At 38.4% G+C, this 27737-nt stretch overlaps 2 protein-coding genes and 1 pseudogene across 5 annotated transcripts; 1 reads left to right on the forward strand and 2 right to left on the reverse strand.

The window, feature by feature from the left end:
- Window positions 1-4217: 4217 nt before the first annotated feature.
- LOC148355208 (hydroxylysine kinase-like) lies at window positions 4218-24014 on the reverse strand. Of its 2 annotated transcripts, none has more exons than XM_088349523.1 (5): window positions 23624-24014; window positions 9958-10263; window positions 8463-8605; window positions 6367-6547; window positions 4218-5757 (listed from the first exon to the last, which is right to left on the reverse strand). In XM_088349523.1, exons 2-5 carry the CDS (start codon window positions 10259-10261, stop codon window positions 5315-5317), a joined length of 1071 nt encoding a protein of 356 aa, XP_088205649.1. In that variant the 5' UTR covers window positions 10262-10263; window positions 23624-24014; the 3' UTR covers window positions 4218-5314. The 2 variants fall into 2 exon arrangements, with proteins under 2 accessions (XP_088205649.1, XP_088205648.1); XM_088349522.1 differs by lacking the exon at window positions 23624-24014 and adding an exon at window positions 13194-13219.
- Window positions 16173-25966, forward strand: zranb2 (zinc finger, RAN-binding domain containing 2). Of its 3 annotated transcripts, none has more exons than XM_088349519.1 (10): window positions 16173-16326; window positions 16823-16875; window positions 19302-19410; window positions 19497-19579; window positions 19656-19732; window positions 19808-19981; window positions 21754-21905; window positions 23044-23103; window positions 23652-23903; window positions 23976-25966. In XM_088349519.1, exons 1-9 carry the CDS (start codon window positions 16175-16177, stop codon window positions 23881-23883), a joined length of 1092 nt encoding a protein of 363 aa, XP_088205645.1. In that variant the 5' UTR covers window positions 16173-16174; the 3' UTR covers window positions 23884-23903; window positions 23976-25966. The 3 variants fall into 3 exon arrangements, with proteins under 3 accessions (XP_088205645.1, XP_088205647.1, XP_088205644.1); XM_088349521.1 differs by having other exon boundaries at window positions 23652-23801; XM_088349518.1 differs by having other exon boundaries at window positions 23652-25966.
- On the reverse strand, window positions 18114-18233 carry LOC148355210 (U2 spliceosomal RNA; annotated as a pseudogene).
- Window positions 25967-27737: the final 1771 nt, after the last annotated feature.

Genomic DNA, 27737 nt, shown 5'->3' on the forward strand with positions numbered 1-27737 from the left:
TTTACCTTTCTCAGCGACGAAACTGAGTGTCCTCTAAAAACGTTTAGTTTCATCCGAAGCCCTTTGGTTACATTAATGCAGAGGTGGGCAAACCACGGCCCGCGGCCCACGTGATTTTAATCTGGCCAGCCAAATGAAAATATTCAAATATTATGGCAATACATATAATAGTGAATACAGTACTACTAACAGAAGAAATGTTTTTCTTGGTGCCAACTTTGTCTCTATTTTCTTATTGAGTGTCAATAACAAAATACTGGGCTGCACGGCAGCGCAGTGGTAAGCGCATGTGCGGCACAGTTCTGAGTTCATGAGATCAAACCTTCCTGTGTGGAGTTTGCATGTTCTCCCCATGCTTTCGTGGGTTTCCTCCGGGCACTCCGGTTTCCTCCCACATTCCAAAAACATCCATGTCTGGTTAGTTGGCCGGTCCAAATTGTCCCTAGGTGTGAATGAGAGAGTGAGTTGTCTGTCTCTGTGTCCCCTGGGACTGGCTGGCAACCAGTTGAGGGTGGCCCCTGCCCACAACCTGAAGATAGGTGGGATCAGCTGCAGCACCCCTGCGACCCTAATGAGGATAAGGGGTACAGATAATGGTTGGATGGATAACAAAATACTGTTACAGAAATGTGAAAAAAATACTAGTATTGAATCCCCATGGCCTAAATTCTATTTTCCAGTTTTGCCGTGAGAGTCCATGTGTCACAAGTGTGAAGAAAGATGGAAGTAAACAGCGCTTGCATGAGTCTGATCTCTGATTTGGTGATCTCATTGAAGTTCTTGTCCCTCAAGATGAGTTTAGGTCTGGCAAGTGTCGCTAGGGTTTGAGCTACCCTGGCCATTGATTCTGGTTCTAACCCCTCTTCTGATATGACATCTCCCAGACATTTCAATTTGGGGACAGGTCTTAGCTCTCTGTGGTTGATGGTAATGTTTGTGGTAATACATTGGTGATTTTTGGTCTTTGTTTTCTGTGCTGATATCCATCCCATACTGGCTTGATGCTTTGTTCAGGCGAGTGATCAGATCTTTAAGTTCCTGTTCGTTTCCTGCCAATCAGGCAATATCATCAGCAAAACGGAGGTGAGTGATGTTGTCCTCCAATACCGACTGCACCTTTATGTTGCTCCAGAGCCTCGGACACGAGCCTCTCCATGAAGTTGTTGAATAAAGCTTGATAGAGAATGAAAACTTGTCTCACACCGACCGTAGTTTGAAATCACGCTCCAGTGATACGATTGATCAGTACCACACTGTTGGCATTGGCATACAGTTGTTTAATGAGCTGAAGTAGTTTTCTGGCCCATGTTGTATTTCCGCATGGTGGCCAATAAAGCTGCTTGCCATACTCTGTCAAATGCCTTTTTAACAAAAACATGATAGAGGTTTATCTGGTGTTTTTGAAACTTCTCACAAAAGATGTGCAGATTAAAAGTATGTTCTATGGTGCTGCTTCCCAACCTGAAACTGCCAGTTCTTTGGCTAGGAGGTTTTCAGCTCAAGGTTTCAGTTTGTTCAGTTGGACCATTGGCATTTTACTTCATGGCTGCTGAGACTGATGGTTCAGTAGTTGTAGCACAATTGAAGGTTTTCTTTCTTTGATAGCATAATTACGAGAGATTTTGTCTACATATTATTCTGAAGTAACAGTACTTTCACTTGAGTAACATTTTTGGGTACTCTGCCTACCTCTGCACTTTAAACAAAGAGATTATAAAGGGCATCGTTTACTCTTAATCCTTTTTGTCCAGACAGCCAAACGTGTCTGTTAGAATGAAACAATACATTCTTGAAATAAATTAAATCGTTCCATTACAATTGAATATGTAAGACACGGACCTGTTTATTATTATTCGTTTTTATCTAGTTTTACCTATCAATTGTATCACGTTTTCCCTCAACTTGAACACAAGAGGACAGTATTTCTCCAATTTGATTTGAAAACTGCAGAGGCAAAATATTCCATTGATAAAGTAATTTCAGTTTTGTTTTTCATCTTGTTTGTATCGAAAATATTTTTGGAACAACGAGTATTTCGCTCACTGGATCAAATAAATGTGGCTATTCCTCATTTCATTAGTATATCATTCTATTCTTTGTTTGCATGAATAATGCCGTAGCTTCCAAAGATAGCGTCTTCATCAAAGCTATCTACACACTAAACCCTTTAGAGAAAAAACACAGTTTTAAGTGTAAGACTCGGGTTTTAGGTGCAATAACTATTTTATTTGTAACTATTTTATATATTTTCTAATATATTTATAAGTGCAATGTCCTGATTGTGTACAGTTTTTATTTTACCCGTTCCTAATTTTGGTTCCAAAGAGTTTTTGCAGAAAAAAAAACATTTTATTTTCGTACTATTAAATTATTTACATGGTACTGTTTACTTTATTTACACTTTGACTTCATTTCCATAGTAGACTATTGTGCAAATGGAAGTTTTTTTCAGTTGTCTTGTTGTATTTGTTACAGTTTTGAGTGCAATATCCCTGTTCTTAGTGCAATATTCTAGTTGTGTGTAATTTTTATTGTAGATGTTAATACTTTATATAAAAGGTAAATACTTTTTATTTTTCTATTTATGAGTCCTTACATTGTATATATTTGCCAACTGAAGTGCAACTGTAATTTTGTTGTAGCAATGCAATGATATTAAAGGTGAAAAAAATTGTGCTTTCCGTAAAACGTATTTCAATTGGATTTGATCAAAGATGCATTGCATACTCTAACAAAATTCATGTACCAAAAACAACTTAATAAAAAGGCTTAAAATAAATAGAACAAAATAAAACAAATATTATTATTTATCTTTTTAACATTTAGTCTAGGCATGTTGCAACAAAAAATATTTTTAAAATGGGTGTTAGGTTAAAAACAAATGCCCCTAAATAAATTCAATCAATAATTTTCATTCACATTATGTCTTACATCAGGCATTTCAAACATACAGCTTGCGGGCCGGACCTGGTCCGTTGGATGATTTAATCCGGCCTGCCATTTATTTATGGGTTTGTCAAAAAAGGAAGCAAGTTTCTTGCCCATTTCTATCAAAAGTTACATTTTCTTTATTAAATTCAAATCAAATACTTCTTTTTGCCAGTTACTTTCCATTCACATTATGTCTTACATCAGGCATTTCAAACATACAGCTCGCGGGCCGGACCTGGTCCGTTGGAAATCTTAATCAGGCCTGCCATTAATTTATGGGTTTGTCAAAAAAGGATCAAGTTTCTTGCCATTTCTATCAAAAGTTACATTTTCTTTATTAAATACAAATCAAATGCTTCTTTTTGCCAGTAGATAGACAGACAGACAGACAGACAGACAGACAGACAGAAAGATAGACAGACAGACAGACAGACAGACAGACAGACAGACAGATAGACAGACAGACAGACAGACAGACAGACAGACAGACAAACAGACAGACAGACAGACAGACAGACAGACAGACAGACAGACCGACCGACCGACCGACCGACCGACCGACCGACCGACCAGCAGGCAGGCAGGCAGGCAGGCAGGCAGGCAGGCAGGCAGACAGACAGACAGACAGACAGACAGACAGACAGACAGACAGACAGACCGACCGACCGACCGACCGACCGACCGACCGACCGACCGACCGACCGACCGACCGACAGACCGACAGACAGACAGACAGACAGACAGACAGACAGACAGATAGATAGATAGATAGATAGATAGATAGATAGATAGATAGATAGATAGATAGATAGATAGATAGATAGATAGATAGATAGATAGATAGATAGATAGATAGATAGATAGATAGATAGATAGATAGATAGATAGATAGATACTTTATTCATCCCCGCAAGGAAATTCACATTTCCAGCAGCATCCCTGCGCTGAGAACAATACAATAATAAAGCAAAAAGAATGCAATATACAAATACCCAATGTGACGTGCTAATACCCACTGTAGCGTGTTATATAGAGTATCTAGATAGTGCTACACAGAATACACATTGCAATAAAATACGGTAATATGCAATGTAGGGGGTGTGGTTTAATGTGGGCATTTACTCCGCCGGGAGGAGTTAAAGAGTAAAGGTGTAATAGAGCTGACATCCAGCAACAATTCTATCCATGTTTGGAACAACTAATCTTTGTGAGGAAGTGTTTTCTGTTTTCTGTGATCAATTGATTGATTGAGGATTAATCAGGCCCAACATAAATAGATGAGAACTGTATGTAAAAAAAGCAAGTCTCTAGTTCATTTCTATCAAAAGTTACTGTTTTTTAATATCACAGACCAATCAAATGCTCCTTCTCGGAGCTAGATGGCAGTAAAGGAGTAAAAGTTTATCACGCCAACCTTACACCGACAACAACAGCGACCGGATGATAAATGTTCTGAACCTGAGTTAGATCAAGAGACCTCTCCTGCAACTGGTATTCATGGAAATTGGTACTGTCTGTTTGACATGGGGGAACAAACCCTTGCTCCAAAAAATGTCTTGGAGAGAAATGGGCAATGCCTGGGTGTACTTGACCAAGGCACACCACAGGGAGTGGTGCCCCTTCGACCCTGGTGGTGAAGGGATCCGTAAACCTTAAATATTTAAAATGAGCAACATTATTACTGGGGAAGATACAAAATTATGAAAGTTTCCTAAAAACGTACTTCCACAACAAGACTTGTTCTCCATTCATGTAATTTTGGCATGAAGGGTCAGAAAGACCTAATTTCAGTACAACAAGGAGACAGAGTCCAAGTGACCTCTGTGATCAAACCCCAATGGGGGGCGTTTATTTAAAAACAACAAAAATACTTTATTAAGGAGAAGTGAGAATGGGACCAAAATGGCTGAGGAGAGAAACTTGAGATGAGAATCTTGGGGTGGTGAAAATATTAAAGGGAGATTTGGGAGTACCTTTAGAAAGATGGCTGGAGTGGAAGATCTTTGGGCAAAAAGGGCACTAAAGAAGGATGTCGAGGAGGAGAAGCTTGAAATTTTCAAAGGAAGATTTGGGAGTACCTTTAAAAATGTGGTTGGAGTGGCAGATCTTGGAGTGGGTGAAGTTGGAATGAGAAGGGAACTAAAGAAGAAAGTTAAGGGAGGAGAAGCTTGTAGTCTTGGCAGGTAAATGTCTTTAGGAATCAAAACAAATCAGCAACATGAGTTGTTTGCCCGGAGTATTTATGATAGGAGTGGATAATCTTCTGATTTGAATCAACTGATCAACTGGGGAGAGGAATAGTAAGGGGGACTGGAGAATGGGGTTATGCTGCCATCTTAGGAGAAGGAGAGGGGCTTCGGGCGCCAAACCATGACAAACAAATTTATATTTCATCGTTTATCTTTGTCGCATTACTGAACCACACCTCCTCCACTTGCTCCCGCCCTAACTCATAAAGTTGAAGTAAAATCGAAGTGCAGGTTTTGGATGAACGCAACAAATATTCCACGTTTTCAGGGAAACGCTTCGAGGCGCATAAGCACAAAACTAAATGCTGGCAGAAACGAGACAGGACCAAGCAAAAAAGACAGTCTCGTTCCGTCTCGTTGAGGGGGACGACGCTTTCCCAGCCGGCTAAGACGACTCGCCCCACTTGGATGGGATTGGGGTGCAACTGCATCATGTACATGATGGTGATGGCAAGTTCATAAACGTAGTATCCAAAACTCATATCTCCGAAATCGATGATACCTGAAACGCTGTAGCCTCTTCGCTCATTAGCTTGCACGAGCACATTCAGATTATTTAGGTCTCCGTGAATAAGGCCTGTGGAAAGAAAGACATATATAAGCACTTTATAACAGAAACATTTTACACCACATAAAACGGTATGATAATATATATATTTTTTTAATTGCATGCATAAATACTGTTAGAATAATGAAATACAGTATGTCATTGCTTGGATAGTTATCGTGTTGCCCTTAAGACAACTGATTTTCTTAAATAAATGAGTTACAGCATTTAAAATGTAATACAATGTCCTTAAATATTATTCAGATGATAGATACTCTGAATATACTCATTTAATTCTCATTCCTCTTATAGTTTTCTTCAGAATATAGGCACTGGCCTCGATGACTACATTTAGTAAAGAAAATGAGCAGGCAAATCAAGAGAAGACCATATGCTTATTACAACAAAAAAGCATTAGAAAATTGGTGGGGCTGGATTTGAACAAGCACGGGACTGGCTTGAAAGAAGAGTCTCTGAATGTAGTGGAAGTTTACCACCTCATTTTCAACAGGGGGCATGTAAGCTGGATCATTCGAATTCGTGAACGGTCTGGCAAAATTCATGCCACAAACCAGATCACGAGTTTGAACTACTTGTCGGGTATAATTTGTGAAAAAATCTATTTGCCATCATACTTACACTTGCGGAAACTGGACTGTTTGACGGCAACAGTGGTTTTATACTGATGGAGGACAGACCTCACAACCTCCTGAATGGCCTCCCCATCGAGTACGTGAAGATGTTTCTCAAGAATGGGAACATTAGACAAACTCCATTTGAAATTGTCTCTCTGCAACTTTCCAAGTTGTGGATGATTCATCTGGGAGAAAAGTAGATAGAATGAACCCAATTTAGTATACTACCATCCCTGCTGCATCACCGTGTTGTATTGCGCCTCCACCGCGTTCTGCCAAAAGACCCTGCAGCACATCGTGAGAAAAGTGGAAAAGGTCATGGTGTCCACCTCATGCACCTCCTGGATAACTTCCACTTCCGCCTTACCCGCAAAGCAATCAGGTGTGCAGGTGACCCCACCCATCTTAAACCCCTTTGAACCTGCTGTCGTAACCTCAAAATCTACAGTCTACAGCTTCTTCATTCAGGCTATCAGAACTCGGAACTCTTTACCTCCTCCAAATCTTCTGCCTACGCCCAATCAATGCAAAACTGATTTATTTAGATTCAGGCTATACTTTGCATATTTTTTACTCTAAAATTTATATATTTGTATATGTTATATGCATACTTTTTTTTCTTAACCTTAGGCAGGTAAGAGGAAGTAATTTCATCTGTGCTGTATGTTTTGTATGCAGCATATTCGACAAAAAGGTTGAAATGTTGCACTTTCAAAACTGTTTTCAGTTTTTGTTTTTGATTTTTTTTCTTTTTTTTGTCAAAGGAAAAGGGAAATCTAGATTGGAACTCCCTTAGGCCATTGTTTCTCACCCATGGTGCCACGAAACGATGCTGATTGTCTCCGTCATAATAAATTCCCTCCAGGTTAGTATGTGTCTTTATCATGACGGAGACCTCTGGCAGGCTCTACCAGGTTTACCCAATCAAATGTAGCAGCCTCATAACGTGACCGTATTCAACTTCAGCGGGGAGAAAGTTGTCTACGGATGAAACAGATGGAAAATGTCACCTAGCAATACCGACTATAAAAACACACAAGAGGAGCACCCCTGGCCGCAGCTCAAAACCTGTTCCCGTTAAAAAGGCTGCCAAACACTAGCTATGATATGCAGTGTCTCCTTTGATGGAATTAATGGGCTAGCTTGTTGTTCTGCTTGCAGAGCCTGTTAAGGTAAGTATTGGGGCTTTAAATGTGCTACTTGGTGCTACATGAGCTTAATTTATTTACTTGATTTATACTATTTTTATTTTATTGGATTTATGTAGATTACTTTAATCTACATTTAAATTAAGTGTATTTTTTTGTTGATTAGATGGACATTGATAATTTGATCATCTGAAAAAATTCAATGAATACGACGTTGCCACAGTTACTCAGTACTTCAGTAATTTTTTCACCAAGTACTTTTTTACTTTTACTCAAGTAAGTATTTGGAAAAATACTTTTACATGAAATGTACTTCTACTTAAGTAGGCTCTTTAACTCCACCTGGCGGAGTAAAGGCCCACACTAATCCACACCCCCTACATTGCATATTACCGTACTTTTATTGCAGCGTGTATTTTGTCTAGCACTATTTAAATACTCTATACAACACGCTACAGTGGGTATTAGCACGTCACATTGGGTATTTGTATATTGTATTCCTTTTGCTTTATTATTGTATTGTTCTCAGTGAAGGGATGCTGCTGGAAATGTGAATTTCCTTGCGGGGATGAATAAAGTATCTATCTATCTATCTATCTATCTATCTATCTATCTATCTATCTATCTATCTATCTATCTATCTATCTATCTATCTATCTATCTATCTATCTATCTATCTATCTATCTATCTATCTATCTATCTATCTATCTATCTATCTTTCTATCTATCTATCTATCTATCTATCTATCTATCTATCTATCTATCTATCTATCTATCTATCTATCTACTATTCTAAAATAACCGTACTTTTACTTGAGTACAATTTTTTGCTACTCCACCCACCTCTGCGTAGTTCGTGTTGGATGTCAATATACAAACATTTTAAAATGGGCTGAAATTAGGGTTGTTGTTGTTTTTTTGGACAAAACGACAAATAGTTTACACGTTCACCTCTCTAAGGCTGTTGTCCATTCTGGCTGCAGTCTGGCCTACTTCATAAAGTAGACGTGGTGACAAAGGAACCTCTGCAATCGGGATTCCAGGCAAATACGTCAACAGACGCACCAGGTACTTCTGTAAACCAAAACCGCAATCTATCAAAGAGAGAGGGGAAAAAAAACAACTACACGTTATACAGTAGTCCCTTGTTTTTTGCGCTGGTTTCAAAATCTTGGAAGTAGAACACTTGATTAATTCATGTATTAATAACTATATACATTGAAGCCAAATAACCAACCCTCTTTACAGGCTCAATCATTTGTTTGAATGATAAATTAATAAATGATTGAAACTTTATTTCGAACAGGAGAAAAACAAAAACAAAACAAAACATTAAGTCTAAAAACAAAAACAATGCTAATGTAACGGAGTCAGATTTCAGTCTAATAAATGTTAAAACCTTACAATAACTTGCTGACATCCCACATTGTTAGCTATTTAGCAAGCTGGATACCTATCTTTTTACATTTTTTTTGTACGTAGTCAAGCTAATATTTTATCTTTTTCTGCTAGTCACCAAGCATAATTTTGGCCTCCTTTCTAGCTACCCATCTCGCTTTGGTCTGGCTATTTAGATGTATTTCCCTCTTTTAGTGAGCTATCTAACTCTCTTCTAGTTTTTTTTATGAGCTTCACATTACAATATTATTATCATTGATATAATTATGTTTGGCATTTTTATTCAATGTAAACCAAATTACAGATTTACTTCTTCCATATTTAGCTTAAAATATTGCTGTTCCCACAGAAATATCTTACATAGCTGATGTTATATTTTACTGTTTTTTGTTGTTGTGGTCTGTGCAGCCCTTTGAGACTTTGTGTGATAAAGGGCGTCACAAATGAATATGACTTGACTTGACTCTTAATATTTTGAGTTTTTTTTTAATGTAAATCAAAATGTATTGGGTGTCCAATATTTTGGCTCTGCAGCATTTTTTCTTAGACAGTTTGTGGTGCTGGTGTGTCTAGTGATAGTGAAAGGCAAATGTTGTCTTTCTTTTTTAAATTATTTTTGCCAAAAGATCTTTTACACATACATGCAAGGACATAAGCCTCACGTGAAATAGGGGAAAGTCAAAGCCAATACATTGGTCTTTTGAGTCAGGGCTTAAAAGAAGGTGATTTTAAAGGAGCTGTGCAGAATTTGGAACTTCTTTTACCCACTGCAGCCATCTTCTGGCTTATGTCATCATTGCAGCCTTGGTCATCTTCTTTTTTTAATCACTTAATATTGGTGGAGACAAAACAATGAGTACTCAACATTTATGGGAACCCGTCAACTCCGTCTATGCCAAATCTACAGCTTAACCACACATTTTTGGCGCACAGCTAGAGAAGAGGCTGGGTGACTGTAGCCAATCAGAATGCAGAACCCAATGCTTGATGAAAACCCACAAAGTTACAAAACCGCAAAAAGTAAATGGCACTATACTTTTCTGTATACCAATTTCTATCAGAATCATGTCCTCTCCTGCGGTTGTCTTCAAGGCCGTCTGAGTCGGAAATCCGGCCTCATGCAGAAAACTCATGGCACGTGTCTGCAATTGGAACAAGACGGGATCCGAACTGTCTTCGGAATTAATGATCTTCAGCACGTACTCGCCGCCTTCCGCCATCGCCACGTAAAAGTTCTGGTCATCAAAGCCAGGCAGATTGCTGAGTTTGCAGGCAGTCAAGTTGTAGTGTTCCTTCACAAGCTGTGCAGCTTGGGATGGGTTGAGTTTGGGTGTTGTATTTGGCGACGACATTTCTGATAGATGGGAAAAAAAACAAAAGTGGCCATATAACGTTCACCTTTTTGACTTTGACGTTGATCTCTTTTGACCTTGTGTGAATTGCTATGCACAGTTTTTTAAGTAGCTTCAGTCTATTAAGTATCTACTTAATCAGCGGTTCTCAACTGGTCCGACCTAGGACCTACAATCGCACCCTTATTACAAGCCGTGACACAAATAAAAAACAAATTCCACTTCTCAAATTAATTGAATGAAAGTTTAAAAGTAGAGATTGTATATTCTAATTTTTTCAAAAACAAAATCACCAGCTAAACCAAAATAACTTAAAGTAAGGTGTAACTTGCATATAAGCCTACACCGCATATAAGCCTAAAACTTAACAATAGCCACATACCCAAACAAATATGTACCCAAAATACTAATAAAATGTGTATCCAAACAACTGTAAGGATTCAATTATGTAGATAAAAAAAATATTCATATACCAGTACAAATAAACAAGCTATAAATATAACATTTTAAACCATTTACTGTACCTTCGAGCAGCGATTTACTGGCAGACACTTGTACACCATTTTGGTATTTTATAATCACTACCTTCCTCAAATTGATCATTATCGTCACTGTTTTCCACTTTTCCTTCCCCTAATCACTAACTAGCATCCATTATGATGGGCAAAAAAGGAAACAAAACAAATTAAATCACAATAAAACGGTATATGGTCCTCTCAAGCACAATTAGGATGGCAACGATTGACTGAACCGGGAAAAGATCAAGATGGTATTGTTGCCATATACTGTTAAAGAGAGTAAATGATTCGTAGTTTGTATTTCTTCGAATGTTTTACCAAAGCAAAGAACTGAGACTCACTTCTACGTCCCGACCCACTAGTTGAGAAACACAATAATAAATAAAAGGCCATACTTTCAACCAGTTTTGCTGGTTTTACAGGATGTACATACATGTAACAAAATGGTGTTTGGCAACATTCCATGTAAATTTCCATTGGTTTGATCATTAACACAAAGTCAGTGAGCATTTGTTTAGAACAGGGGTGTCAAACTCATTTTAGCTCAAGGGCAGGAAAGACACTCTCACAGGGGCCAGTCTATTAAAATAATGGCATAAAAGGTGTGCCTTACCTGAAGGGCTTTTGATCTTTCACAAACTTCCAATTAAATTGTTATTAGGATTCAGGATATTCGATAATGAGACGATTAAAACTTATTTTTCCTCAATTTTCCTGATGATAAGAAATCTTTCCTAATCATAAAGATTTTCATGTTTGGCATTGAGTGTGTTAACGATTTGTTTATTTTGACAGTTGAGTAAATACAGTTTCACATCTGGAGCACTTCACCACAACCATCACAAACATAAACAAGCTCAAGTGGAAGGTATTGTCATATAACGGACCGGGAAGCAGGAAGTCGAAACTCATATGCGTAGACGATCGGTCACTTTAATTAGGAAAGAAATGTTGTCCAACACACAAACGGACCAAAAACAAAACAAAACAGGTTCAAAGGCAATCAAAATTACAAACTAGGCATTACTCAGATCAAACGGGCATGACCAGGGTTTCAACGAGGGTTAAACAATCATCTGGCAGCGGGCAGTTCCAAAAGGAGCGCTTAAGAACTCCAAGAACAATCAGTCCAATGCGTCTCAGCCGGTGTCAAGGGGCGGGGCCAGCTGGGCGCCATGACAACCTTGCAGGACATGACAGGTATGAATACAAATATGCTTGCCTCATTTGTCATACTGGTTTGAAATATACAAAAATGAAATGCAAAATAAAAGTGTTAGTAGTGAAGGGGCAATATCATTGGATCAAACTTATAGGCTGGCTTATTTTTACACATGTACGGCCCTCTAGCGAGGTGACGAAGCATTTGGTTTTTACTTATCAGCAAAAAAATCATAACTTTTGATTAGAGAATTGCTTTATTTGCACATAAAAAAATTTAGGGGGGGTCGGATTAAATCATCCATTTGGCCTGATCCAGCCAGCGAACTGGATAGATCCATGAAGGGAAAAAAGACTCATGTTCGCACCAGGAGAAAATTATCGCATTGTTTTTCCTGTGTTTGAAATATGAAACATTCAATCAAAGGCTAATTTTGATTAATTTATCTACATACCTGCCTACCCACCTACCTACCCACCCACTCACCGTGATCATATCCCTGGAGAGGGGTGACTGACAGCAAGACAAAAACAAAGAAAATTTAAAAAGGGGAGAAGTAACAAAGAACACACACACAAAAATGTTTGGACCATGGCCAACCCAATATAACTAGTTTTCACCACTGGGATACCAGTTCATGATACCCATGACGAGTTTTGAGAGTACCACTTCTGCCTCAATTTTAGCCAAGAAAAAAACTATTATACACCTCATAAACATTTCCCCACAGGAATAATTAATTACCTAAAAGGAAAAAAGAAAAGAAACACAACAGGAAGATCAGGTAAAGTAAGACTTTAAATTGGACGTTCACTGTAATTACTAGTTTCAGGTGAATCATAAACAGAAACTTGCTTGAATCCTTTATGTCTCAAACACAATCTTGAAAAACATTGATTAATTAAAATAATACAGCATATGAGACTGTGGCAGGGGAGGAGGGGTACTCCAAGGTACATCATTGCCAAAAACAGACCTGTGTGAATGTCCTTATTATTATACTGAAGTGAAATTGTTGAAAAAAAATGTACGTTAATAATGTTTGTATCCATAGACAAAGTGTGACAAAAGAACACTGAGAAATCCGAGAGCAGTTTCTGTTTTGCAACTATTACAATGTGTGCTATTTAAGTTTTCAAGAATTAAAACCACTCGAAGAGAACAAACCTTGTCCCTGCAGAAGAAAACTAACATCCCTTAAAACTAGAGTATTATATATTCTGGATTACATATAGGAAACATTTCAACTCACCTTAGAAAGGTGTTATATGGCGCGACTCTACAAATGAACTGCTGATTTATGGCTTGTGGAGTGCGAAATTATACTTTTGTGGTGTCATGGCCATTAAGTGACATCTAGTGGCCCGTTTTATAAATGTATACAGTATGTCCAACAATTCTCTTTATAGTCATCTAAAACAACGTAGTGAACATTATTTACTAGGAGTTTAGACATGGCACTCCAGGATAAACCTAAAATAAAGACTTAAAGGAGGAAACTAAAATGAAAATTATGTCAAGATGAATAGAAATCAATATTTACAAGGTAGTGCTGAATTAAAAGTACATTACAGCACAGTGCAATAACATTTAGCAGCACGTAATTCGAAAACAAGTCGAAAAATAAGGTATGACTACATACATACAGACAGACAGACAGACAGACAGACAGAGTCAGCAAAAGTTTGTATAGGGTTTGGGGTGGGGGTGGTTGGATATTGTAGTTTAAAAATGTAATCTAAAAGAGTCATTAGTTATCTGTTGAAAAATGTCTTCAGTAACGTAATCCAAGCACCATAATATTGTGGTTAGCTGGTTGGTTGGTTCCCTTAACCATTAGGGTTGTAGGGGCAACATCTCCTGTGGTGTGTCTTGGGCAAGTACAGCCAGGTGGCTCCCATCTCTCTCCAGGCCACCATAAGTTTCCACCAGGTCTCAAACCGGGGACCTTTCACGTGTCAGGTAATGTAACTAAATTGATTTCAACTACTTTTAGATTACTCCAACATCAAATGGGATGTTAAATTAAAAAGTAAACGAAATACAAACAAAATTACTAAATTGTGTATGAGTCATTGTTGCATTGAAAAACAAATAGAGGAAACAGAGATTTTTTGGTTTGAACAATTGTATTGACACTTTTAACAGCAATTAAATACATTCACAATTTCATTATATCATATTCTAACAATATGAGGTTTGAACAATTTTTCTCGACACTTTTATGAGGTAATTGCTGGTAATCCAACAAAAAATATTCAAATTTCAACACTTCATCCATCCATCCATTATCTGCAACTCTCCTCAGTAGGGTCGTTGTGATGTGAACAAACATGGCAAACTCAAACGAAACTAATGCGAACAAGGATAAGAATAAAACGAGTTAAAAATAGAGCACACCCAGACTGGACTTTCATTGTCCATTAATGAGTGCAATACAAATATACTTGGAAAAAAACTTAAAATTAATCCTTGTTTTTTATCAATATACCTGTAACTTGATTACGTCTAAAAAATGTTTTAACTGTAACGGAATACAATGACATTTTCTTTGGTATCCTAATCAAGTAACACCGTTACATGTATTCATTCCATCACTTCTCGGGCCTGGTTGTGTATAGTTCAAATTGTAATACTGTGAAGGGGGATGCGGGATTTGAAAACTTTGTACCGCTCTGCCACCATCCCTTAAAGCCTTGATTGCAGCTCTATGCAGCCTGTTCATGATGTGCGTGCAAGCACACGCATTTCTTAGACAACCTCGAATAAACTCTTCTTTTTTCATCCTTTTTGGGGTTTGGGTTGGCATTTGGACTTTTAGAAGCAGGCCTTTTGACTCAGTGACTCAGTCAATAAATAGGTGTCATATTTGACCCCGATCTGTCCTTTCAAAAACACGTTAAGAATATTACTAGAACAGCTTTTTTCCATTTTGGCAACATTGGTAAAATTCGCTCCATGCGGTCTCAGTCGGATGCAGTGATTGAGACTGGGAGGTCGGTGGTTCGCGCCCCGGCCGAGTCATTCCTAAGACTTAAAAAGTGGTCGGCGGCGCCCTCTGTTGGCTGCGGCTGCATCGGCTCGCTACAACGGGTCAGGTGCAATCGACATTTCGTTCTGTGTACATTGTTACACAGAATGACAATACAAGGAAATTATTATTATTATTATTATTATTATAATTCATGTGTTTGTTACCTCCCGTCTCGATTACTGTAATGCACAACTCTCCGGTCTCCCAAAGTCCAAAATAGAGCCTTCAGCTAGTACAAAATGCTGCAGCGAGGCTTTTAACTAAGAAAAGAAAGTTTGATCACATTACCCCGATTTTAGCTAACCTGCATTGGCTCCCAGTTAGTTTAAGATGTGATTTTAAGGTTTTGTTGGTAGTATACAAAACCATGCAACTACTTGCTCCCTCATATCTTTCAGATTTAATTTCCCCCTATGTTCCGGTCCGGAGCCTTCGCTCTGAAAATGCTGGTCTACTAGTGATCTTAAGAGCCAAGAAGTGATCCGCAGGTTCGAGAGCGTTCTCCATTTGGGCCCCGGTGCTGTGGAATGCTCTTCCCCCTGAGATTCGATCTGCAATCTCAGTGGAAATATATAACTCTAAACTTATAACACACTTCTATTCTATAGCATATGAATAACCTCTAGTTTGTGTTGACAATATCTGTGTATTATTTGCCCTCATGTAGGTTTTAGAGCAGGGGATGGTGTCATAATAGTCCGTGGTTTGCAATAATCTGTGGTCTGTGCAGCCCTTTCAGACTCTTTGTGATTAAGGGCTATACAAATAAACATGACTTGACTTGACTTGAGTTGATTTGACTTGATCATCCAGCATTCCCTCAGACCCTTTTCATCGAACCTAATGTGTATGGCCAGCAGATAAGCAAAAAAGGAAATAAAGCTTAAGGGCTCTTTAAACTCAGTTGGGCATTGTTAACACTTATTTCACAGAGAAAATATTTAACTTTCAACGTTTTAAGGACACGTCAAACGACTCACCCCAACTCTGTATACACATGTGATTCTGATAGCAACTTAATGTGCACCTAAGCACATTTGTATAGTGCACTACTTTAATTCAACTTATGTTGCCATTCTATATTAACACAAAACAATAAATACGCTTCATGTTGTTGTAAAGACGGATATCAGACAATTGACTACAAATCAATAGCTATATGACGTCAAAAGCCATGCAGGATGTCCAACGGTCCTTAAATGCAGCACTGGGGTTTGAAGGCTGTGTCCGACCGCATTGAGCACATTTTGGCTAGCAAGAGCAACTTAGCACACGACGTTTATCCACGGAACAAAATGTCGGGAAAGAGTTTTCGAGTGAGCGACGGGGACTGGATATGCGCCGATAAAAAGTAAGTTTTAGCACGATAGAAATATTAGCATGTTGTAAAGGAGAGTATGTTCGGTTTTGAAGTAGCTGCAGGTCAACTTTGTGTATCTGGTCAGGCCCTTTCGTCATATGCCACAAAATGGCTATCGGACGCTGTTAATTGTTATTTACGTACAACTATTTCATCCATAAAAATAAACCTTGTAATTAACACGTGAATTAAATGGATTCAATTGTGGTCGGTTTTACTTTTGTGTGATGATTAGCTCGCAAGCTACCAAGTGTGCTAACGTTAGCGTTTGATGAGCTACGATTGTGAGTTGTTAGTTTCCCTACTATTGAGGGCAAAGTGTCATTGGTTTTCACTCATGTCCTAAATATCATGTGGTACTGTCTAAATGTAAAACAGGCGTCTCTATTGACAGCTGAAATTCTCAATTGCATAATTTTACACCAAATTAACACATGCATTATATGTAATATGACTCATGTGTCCAATGCTTTTATTTATTTTCCAGGTGTGGAAATGTAAACTTTGCAAGAAGAACAAGCTGTAATAGATGTGGAGTAGGTGAGTAATAAACAATTTTAAGTACCGTAAATTCCGGACTATAGAGCGCACCTGATTATAAGCCGCACCCACCACATTTTAAGATGATAGCTGCTTTTGTATTTACACAAGCCGCACCTGCATATAAGCCGCATGCGCCCACATTAAAACAGGTAACATAATCACAAAATTAACCCAAACCCTGCTTTGAGTCCCGCAATGTTTTTCGTTTTTTGGGGGGGGTTTGAACAAATTTATTGACACTAATAACAGCAAACAAACAATTTTTAGGTTTGAGCAACCCTTCTCGACAATTTTAACAGCAATCAAGCATATTCACAATTTCGTTATGTCTGGCAATATTACGTTTAAACATTTTTTTTCTGACATTTTTAACATATTTGTTAGTGTCAATTGATCTATCCAGGGCAAAGTCCTGCGATCGTTTTTTGGTCCGAACAAATCCATTGACACCAACAGCAGCAAACAAACAATGTGAGGTTCAAGCATATTCACAATTTTGTTATATCTGACAATATGACGTTTTAACAATTTTTTTTGGGTTTGAACACATTTATTGACACTAATAACAGAAAACAATCATGACAATCTCAACAGCAATTCACAATATTATATTTCAATATGACGTTTTTAACAGCAAACACAATGTGAGGTTTGAACAACCCTTCTCAAAAATTTCAATAGCAATCAAGCATATTCACAATTTCATTATATAACATTTTTGTTAGTCTCAATAGATCCGTCCAGGCCAAAGTCGATTGTCTTTGGTCTGAACAAATCCACCGACACCAACAGCAGCAAAACAAACACGACAATCTCAACAGCCATCAAGCATATTCCCAATTTTGTTGTATCTGACAATATGACGTGACGATATGACGTTTTAACATTTTTTCCTGACATTTTCAACATCAATTAAACAATTTCAGAGTTATTATCTTTTAACAGTAGTTAACGAACGTGTAAAGGGCAATACTATTTTGCAAGGGCATAGCTCTGCCATCCCACCCTCCCAAGCAGCATCCTTCCAGTCCTCTGTGTGGGTCCTCTCCCTTCTTACTTCCACCTTCCACAAACTGGGGGGGTTTTTAAGGGTTATTGTTCTATCTTCGTTATTCATTATCCATTATCCGTTATCGGTCAGTTCATAATACGCTACAAAGCCTAGGAGCCGGGACACTTACTCTCAGCCAAAAGGCCAAGCTAAGGTCCTAGCCCTAAAGCCTTGCTGCGATCATTGCGAATGCACCGTTCCCGGAGGTACTGCAATACCGGGCCGATGCGTGGAGTGGACAGAGCAAGCTCTTATTCCATCTCCGGATTGCAAAAATCAAAGATCATGGCAAAGGCCAAGCTAAGGACTGACATAGCATCAGGTTTGCAGTTCCAAAACCACAGCCGGCAAATTGACGGAAAATGATACCGGTACTTAACATTGGTTGCAGTCCTGCAGAGTCCAGATCCCGTTAAAAGTAATCCAAGGAAAAAAAGTGTATATTTTCAAAGGTAAGGATGGGAAAAATATATATCCACTATTGTCTGCCGTGTCCTCAAACACTCACCTTTACCGGTCCCCACTTCCCATCATCCCCCGCGTCTGTTCTTTTTAATTGGTCAGTGCAAGACTTATCAGAATAAGTGTCCAAAATAAATACAAATAAATACATTACAAAAATATACAGTTGCAAATACATATTTACAAAGAAAGACGGTACACCGAAAGAGTTTTCAAAGTTTAAATAATATTATAACTTTCATCCCAAACCGTTTCTGTGAAGGGTAGCAAAACGCTACTAACAAAACGCTCGCAATTCCATTAGCGGGTCTGTTAAAATAAACATACCGTACATGTAGAAATTGTGGTAAACCTTTCACATCTTCCTGCCTATAACTGTCGTCATCAAAGCTGTCCCCCTATAGTATGGGAAAGCGTCTTTGTCATGTAGACGTCGTCCCGCGCTCCCTTAATCAAAAACACGCTAGCAACACGCCTGCAAGGTAAAGTGTGTGCAGTAGCTCTGTTTCCTTCTTTATCGGACTGCTCGATTGCGTTTAGCTTGTAAGCTGCGTCATGTGCCCTGAACTCGAGCGCCGCTGGCGACTGTTAGAAAAATTACATTAATTGGCCATTAATTGGCCGCATCACTGAATAAGCCGCAGGGAAAAAAGTAGCGGCTTGTAGTCCGGAATTTACGGTAGTTTAATAAATTAAAAATCATTTGCTCACTTGTGTGAAATAAGGAAATAGTTTTACAACAACAAAACTAGTATTGTATTTAGTACTTAGGGTAAGTGATAGGTACATAGGTAAATTGTACAATCTGCCATCTTGTGAAAGGAATTTTGACAGCATCTTATTTTTTTTGCTATAGGCATACAAGAGGGTGTTTGTCCTAAACTCATTTTATTTGTTTTGGGGGTGGCAGAGAAAACCACAGAGGCCAAGATGATGAAAGCAGGAGGCACAGAGATTGGGAAAAGTTTGGCTGAAAAGAGTAAGGGACTGTTCAGCGCCAACGATTGGCAATGTAAAACGTAAGTTGATTTTCTACCCACTTGATCTTGTTTACTTTAATGCCCCCATAACCTCCCCCTTCTTTTTAAAAATAAAATATATAAAGATGCGGAAATGTCAACTGGGCGAGGCGGTCTGAGTGCAACATGTGCAACACTCCTAAATATGCCAAGCTTGAAGAAAGGACGGGTAATGGTGGAAAATATTCAACAATAATGTCATCAATAATTTGACACAGTCGGTCTTCTTCCAAATGCACTTTCAGGTTATGGCGGCGGTTTTAATGAAAGGGAAGATGTGGAATATATTGAACGAGAGGAATCTGATGGTGAATATGATGAGGTGAGTCCTTCCTTGAGTGTTTTGTTGGAAATTAATGTGCATATTGTGGCTGTTCACTAACTGATTGTGTCACAGTTTGGGAGGAAAAAGAAAAAATATCGCGGGAAGAACAGCAGTAGCGAGACGCCTTCTTCAAAAGTGAATGAGAAGAAAGAAGCTGTAAAAAAGGCACCACCCCCACCAGAGGTCGATGAGGAGGAAGAGGATGATGATGATGAAGACGGCGACCTTTCTAAATATAAACTTGACGTAAGGACAAGGAAATTAAAAAATGGTATTTTTGCAATTGCTAGGGCTGCAAATAACAGTTATAATAGTTGACTAGTAAGTCTGTTAAAATGATTTTTCAAATAATCTGATAATTACGTGGCAAATTATATAAACTGGTACGATAAATACATCTCTTGTTGAACATATTGCGGATGCGTACTGAACTAAATAAAAATGCCCTTTTTAAAACCAATTGGGCACAGTGCTCAGTCAGTTGAGACATGAATCCAAAAGCATGTCCATCTTCTTTTCCTAGAGACAGGCAAATAAATAATAAATGTATTGCAAGTCAAAAAAAATTTTTTAAATCCCTATAAACCACGAACACTAATTAGCAGCAGTAGAACAGTAAATAAAACGATATGTGTATTTTGTGAAGTATATTTAGCGTTCATTTTAAAAACTCACTTTTATTCTTTGGACTCAATAAATTTAATTTGAAAAATGTTTTTTGTACACCGTCTGGCACAGCACCGAAGCTCTTTTCTAACAAAATATACAATGCATGTAATCAAAATCGTGTTAGCATGAATGTTAGTTAAATCCTATTGAGTCGAGGCATACTCTTTTTCGTTCCACTGTCCAAATTGCTTTCTCTTTAAATGTTCATGCATTACCGAGTTACTGCCATGATACACAAGGTCTGCAAGTGGTGTTTTTATTTGCCGTAACTTGGCTAAAATGCTCCAAAACATTTTTAGAAGTTTTTGTATGCATACTTTGACGCTGTCTTCTCTGTATATTACTGCTCAAGACAGAGACGCTATTGCGCATGAGTGTTTCAAAGCAGAGATTGTAATCATTAAAAAAGGTCTCACTCCATTGGAAAAAAACGTGTCTGGCGACCATAGTCAACAATGGAATTCATTGTCAACTACAGTTATCCTTTGGTTATCGAAATTACTGGGACCAGAACCCCCGCAAAACTAAAATTATTCTGCTTGATGTCGCAAAAAGGCCCCTCAGGTCAAAATTCCCGATAACATCCTTACTGAGAATATACGACTAACAAAATAACCGCTACAGATCTACAAATGAAAATGCAGAACCCAGATTTGAAGTTGAATGAATAATAGTCCAACGAAATTGGAGGGCTTCTCCTTTTAGTGTAAGAAAGCAATTTAGAACGAAGTGGTTTCCAAAGAGTTGTAGCACCAGGTCATCACTGTCATGGGTGATGGATCTAGTGTTCAAGAAATACAGGCTCAGCAAGCCTGGCTTAAGAGAGAATTTAGCCTAGCTGTAACAGTAGGCTGGACCTACCGCCTTGCTACTTGCCTTCCCTCCCGATGCAGTTTCTTACCAAACCTGATAATAAAATCCACTGAACACCAGTTGGTTGTCAGCTTTACTTTGCCCGCTTGTGACTTTGCTCAGAGTCCAATTAATGAATTCCTTTGCAATGTAACAAGCCGCTAAAATACTAGCTTTTAGATGTGCTAGGCAGTTTGTTTTGGACACATAGACCTGTGCGCTCGTCCTGCTGTTTGACTGACAGCACACACCAGCCCACCCAACACACAAATCCCTCCCTAACCAGCCCATCTCATAGCATTTGCTGTGTGCTGTCAGCTGAACACAATCAAATAAAGACTATTCTATTCAAAATCTGTGAATCAGCGATAACCAAAGCGTGAAGTAGAGAGGGGTTTTTCTCTATTACTGATGATTGTTGATAACGTTGCCTGATTGTTGCAACCCTAGTTCTTATTTGCAAAGTTGGACGTTAGAGTGAATGACCCGCCTTGCAGGACGACGACGACGAAGATGAAGGCGACCTGTCGAAGTACGACCTGGACGCCAGTGACGGGGAGAAGGAGGCACCCAAAAAAAGTGGCAGCCCCTCGGGCTCGTCCCGATCGTCCTCGCGTTCTTCAGGCTCCAGTTCTCGGTCGAGGTCCAGGTAAACGGGTGCAAGTCCAGGGTAACGCCGGGCAAAATGTCAGTATCAGCTCTCAACCTTTTTTCTGATTAACTGATCGACATGACTTATTTTCCATGTTGCTTTTTGTTTTTATCATGATCGTTTATTATCTGACTGCCTTCCTACCATTGTATGTGAACATCAGTTAAGTCACAGGTACCTTTTTAAAAAAACAAGTTCACTCATTAATTCATTTTCAAAGTTACTACCGTAGGCTACATTCTGTTATAAATATAAATTTGGAAAATATGTTTAGGCGCTGTTTAAGATCGTTATTTGCCCGATAAAACAGCCGGTGGGGCTATCATACCGTTATTAGAAGGTATTTTAAGATGGCGTAAGTAGTTGCTTAAAATTGTAACGTCAATAAAAATTGAAAATTACAAATATTAAAAGGACAAAAACAAATACTCGTAAAAGAGCCATCCAAGGGTTTATCAGTAAGGAAAACTACTAAATTCTCCAATTTCACTTCTTGTTTTCATTATACATTTCAAAGATGAACATAAGATACCGTTTTTACTAAATATAATAGAATTTGGTTCCATTTAATGAATCTAAATTACCAACTCGCATGATTATTTTACATAAATCACAAATACTTCTGTCAGTTGAGGGGAAAAAATGCTTTATTTAGTTTAAATTATACATACTCAGATGAGTTGTTCCGTAATTATAAAATACACAAATTTGGAACCATTTCTATTAAAATGTCCTTAAGGAGTTGAATTGCCTTAAGGTTAGCAAGGCATTTAGTGTATTTGCATTTCAAATATTCAGGTTTGTATTTCAAATGGTCAAGTTTTACTTGATTAAAAACAGATGCAATTATTTTGCAATGTGTTGCTTAATTTTGACATCAGGATGTTTTTTATTAAAGTTGTGACCATCCACCTAAAAACAAATTAATAATTGGGTTCACGTGACTTTTTAACAAATTGTGTTATCATAACAGAGTAATTTGATGTAGTTTAGTGTGATATTACATTTTAGCATATGTGTCTTCAATGAACAGGGGTATTTACTTACATTATTATTTAATCATATATTTTTGATCATCAAGGTGCCGGTTAAAGAACTTAAAATATTGGAGAGTTTTTGTGTTTTTGTCTTTCAGATCCGGTTCTAGGAGCTCCTCTAGTTCCCGATCCAGATCTCACTCGAGGTCCCGCTCCAGGTGAATGAGGTGACATTCACTCTCTCCATGCAGAGAGTGTTTGTAAGGGCCCCAAAGGCTCCCCATTTTTTTTTTTTCAAACAGACCTATTTGTATTTGGGGGGAGTTATATTAAGGCTCAATGGTATTTGTTCTAACCCTATATTCCGCACAACCAGGTGCACCGGATTATAAGGCGTACCCCTCAAAAATACTTGGATGTTTTTTTTCCCAAATTGAAGGCACAAGCAATTAAACCTATAATTAGGTATAAGGTTGCAAATAATTTAAAAAGTCACTTATTTGTGCATCGATGGATCAGCCCTAATATACCACCGATCACATTTGCACAACATTGGAAGCTACATGAATTAAACCTGGTTCCAGATTGTGAGATTGAGCACCTGGATCTTAGCCACTATGCTTGGTTGTGCCTTACAGTCCGAAAAATACGCTTTGTTAGACTTTGATAAACTGCTGAAGTCGTAACTTGTACTCTAAAGCATCATCCTGGTGCCCAGTGTACCCAGAGCCTACTGACCTCTGCGCTTGGTTTATCCCTCCAAAAGATCCAGCTCCAGGTCTGGAAAGGGGTCCCCGTCCCGTAAGAGATCCGCCTCGCCGCCCTCGTCGACCGAGGGGGGAAAGAAGCGCAGTCACTCTGGGTCCTCATCAGAAGGGAGGAAAAGGAGGCGTTCTCGATCCCGTTCGTCCGAAAGGTTTGGGTTTCAAGTGGAATACCGCCGCGGCACTCACCATAGCATCGCTCACGGCCTGGTTGTGCCGGTTTTCGAGCGCTGATCTTGAATTGATACAATAAAGTATGCTGAGATGGATTATGTGGCTTTCCATGCTAACCAAAGTCCTCTTCCCGTCATGTTGTGTGTTTTCAGGAGCAGCCACCGGTCCTCCGGCTCTTCCCATTCTGGCTCCAGTTCTAAAAAGGGAAAACATTAGTTGCAAATCTGTGGTGCATTTACTGCAAGGCAAAGTGCATGTCTCCGGCGCAGGAACTATCAGATCCATACAGTATGCTGTTCACCTGCCGCATCCCAAACACAAGTACATAACAGTAGCTACCCTGCCTAATATGTCATCATGTTCTTTACCCAAATGGTTAGTCCCTGTTATGGTAAAGTGATGGTGGCAGTCAATGTTCCCTCTAAGCTTCCAAGAGTCTAAGGGAAATGGTAAAACAACATCAATCCTGGGTTTGTCGACCGAATCACTATCAAACGCAACCAAAACCTGAGATCAAAACAAGTTACGTTTTTCATAGTTTACGGCAATGCAAAATATTTGTATTCACATTTTAGTGAACCAAATAATGTACTACTGGAAAGGTTGCATGGTTCTACATTTTTAGGAAAAAGTATCTTTTTCAACATAATACCAACACTTTGTGATATTTTTTTAAGTTTGTTGGACAACAGAACTGTACAATATTCATATTTTTTTGAGGAAGTAGTGTTGCCCAAAAAATTGACTGCTGGATATACTTGCTTTTTTTCCTCTGTTTTTGCTTTAGTTTCCCTCTTTCTTAGTCATGTTTTTGCGCAATGTTATGTACTAATTGGTAATATATGGATAATAGCAACCAAAACATTCTGAAATTTAACAAATAAAGTGCTGGCTCTTTTTAGTGAGCCGGGCCAAAAGACCATATTCTCTTATAAGGAGATGGATGCTTGTGCAGCACCATTGATGTAGTCTTGTTGGTAGGTAAGGTCACATAGGCAAAATGTACTGGGGATAATTCAAGTAAACCACTCTAGTTCAATGTCGTAAAGATGATACAATAATAGTATATTTTTAAGAATGCAATCACCATTTCTCCCGCCACCTTCCTGGTCCCTGTCTCCTAGGTGCAAGTAGTTGAAAATTTCATGCGTACTTTCATTTACTCTTATCTGTTGACTTCAAAATACAAAGATCCTTCGGTTGTTGTGGTGAATGTGAGCAAGAACTCCCCGCAAAAAGTAAAATCCACAAAGGAGAGTCATACCTTCATAAAAGCCCCCCCGAAAGAGAACAGTTTGGCAAGATGCAGGCTTGTAGAGTAGGCTGGACCAGCAGCACTTCTCCCAGACGCTGAGTGGCTCTTGCAACCAGATAATAATCCCACGAAGCAACCGCTGGTGATTACAATTTCAATGCGCTATTCTGACTCCTTTTGATGAATATCTTTTCAATAGATAACAATCCGCTCAAAACTGACAGTGTCTATGCTCCTAGTTAGTTCACGAAGGCAGTGGCCGCCCGGTGTTTGACTGACAGTTTACACCAGTCTAGCAGTCTTCCACACAGTGAAACCAACCCAACACAGAGCGCCCTCCCTAATCTGTCCCCGCTGAACACAATGCTTCATACAATATTAATTACAACAAAGACAAAATCCTAGAACTGGATCTGAAAGACAAAAAGACACAAACCGAAGCGTAAAGTAACGCGGGGTCTCTACCACGTGTAAAGGACCGCAGGCGATAGTTCTTAGCCGCATGTTCTGGGCAGTGCGCAATTGCGCATACACTCAGCTTAGAGGGAACATTGGTGGCAATGTATTTGCCCGTCACAGGTTAGCGCAAGAATTCCCCACTAGACACTCCCTTCTATTGTTCCCAGTTAAGGAAATAAATCCATCTGTTTACTTTGTTTTAAGGTAAGTATTGCAAAGTTTTTGTTCTTCACAAACATCAAGTCTTACACAGTAATTTGAATTGACATTTATCAGTGTTTACCAGAGGAAGTAACTGATTTGATTAAAACAAAAACCCACATTAGTGTTCAAAGACATTTTGGGTTGTTAACTGTTTAAAAAAAAATGCTTCTACATGATTTTATGAAACAGCGGTCTGTATGTAATTAATAAAGTGGTCAATTTCAACGTGTGTTGCTTCTCCGAAGACTTACAAATAGAAGTTTATAGACATAAAACAAGGTTTGTAGGGATGCTTGAAATCTTTAAATGCTTGGATTTTAACGTGGTTTCAAGATTCGAGACCTTGGATTTTGGGTGAAGTGTGTAAATCCTAAAGATTGTTGCCATTTTCTCGGCAGTCCGATTCGATCTATATATACCAAAGCCTTATCCCCCTCGTGGGAGGTAGCTAGATTAAAAAACTTTCGCACAAAACAAAGATTCATTACCCTTTGCCTTTCGCAACCTGATACCGAACATTAAACCCACTGAAAAACAAGGGGTGATTAGCTGTGTCATGCAACCCTTCATCAGCAGAGGCCCAAAAGCATACATAGGTGTAACCTCTGCATCAATTAATTATCAGTTATTCTTAACAAATATTTTGCCATTCCCCTATCACCAGCACACTGGCTCGACAGCCCACTCATTAAATGAAAACTAAATCATGTGTGCTTCGAAGAACTGAGATGCATTTATCCACAGTTTGATGTCATCGAGTGCGTCACTGTCAGTACAAAATGTACGAAAATATGGATACAAAAAGGCCAAACATTGAATGCCGGTAAGACTAATGAAATGGAGCACAAAAATTCAGTTTACCATTTTTTCTGCTTATGAGGTGAACCAGGTTATAGGGTCCACCCAAGAACAGTCTTTTGGTTGTCTGAACTACAAGGCTGGGTTTATTGTAGGTTATGCGGTATCGGCCCAAGTGGCTGCTTAGGGCTCTGCAACCACCAAGTGTCCCCCCAAGAGTGGTTAACTTATTTGCTGCCAAAATTGTCACTTTGTGTGGCCACCTCAAAATACAACAAAAATACTACACAATGACTACAAAACTAAATTATCAAATGTAATGCTTGGAAACGGGGACCTACAGAATGGTTTACTTAAAAGATACTACAAAAAGGAAACATCAGTAATTTTCAAAAACACTATAGTAGGACAATAAAATTCTACAAAAGTACTTCTAAAATACTGCTTCGAAAAGAAAGAAATATACATAATACTATAATATAAAAAATAGAGAAATACCACGAAAAGTTTACAACAGAAATACTGCAAATTACACCTATGCCATACTACATTAATATGAAAATATCTCAAATACTACGAAAATATACTACAGTAACACTACTACAGATGTACAACAAACATTCTTATATGGAAATACTAAAAAATACAACTGATTGTACAAAAATAATACATTAATACTACAAAAAATACTATAAACAATACTGTAATAATACAAACACTATGAAACTACTACAAACAGATAACAAAAAAATCGAAAGAAATACTAAAAAAAAATGCTATGGATTACTGAATAAAAATTGCAGAGATAGTACAAAAATTAAACTACAATAACACTACAAAAAAACTTTGAACTCCGAATTCAGAAATACTAAAAGACCTACAGTAATACTTCAAATCTAACTAATGAAGTGCTTAAAACGGGGATCTAATATATTAGTTTGCTCTAATTGTGGTCGTTTCAAAACCAATTTGATGAAACTTATTTAAAAAGAACTAAAAAATGTCACATGCGGCCCTTGACGCCATATAGTTGTTCTCCCCAGGAGTAGAACATGGAATGAGTTCTAGTAGGTTTGCAAATTAACAACCATGAATGCTTGGGCAAATCCTGGCGTTATGCATCCGTTAGATGGTGCTGCGCCAAATGGAACGTCAACAAAACAGATCAACTCCATTCACTCCCAAGATGAATACAAAG

This window comes from Urocampus carinirostris, chromosome 12, assembly GCF_059441175.1.
Source record: "Urocampus carinirostris isolate Australia breed hairy pipefish chromosome 12, RoL_Ucar_1.0, whole genome shotgun sequence".
Lineage (NCBI taxonomy): Eukaryota > Metazoa > Chordata > Actinopteri > Syngnathiformes > Syngnathidae > Urocampus > Urocampus carinirostris.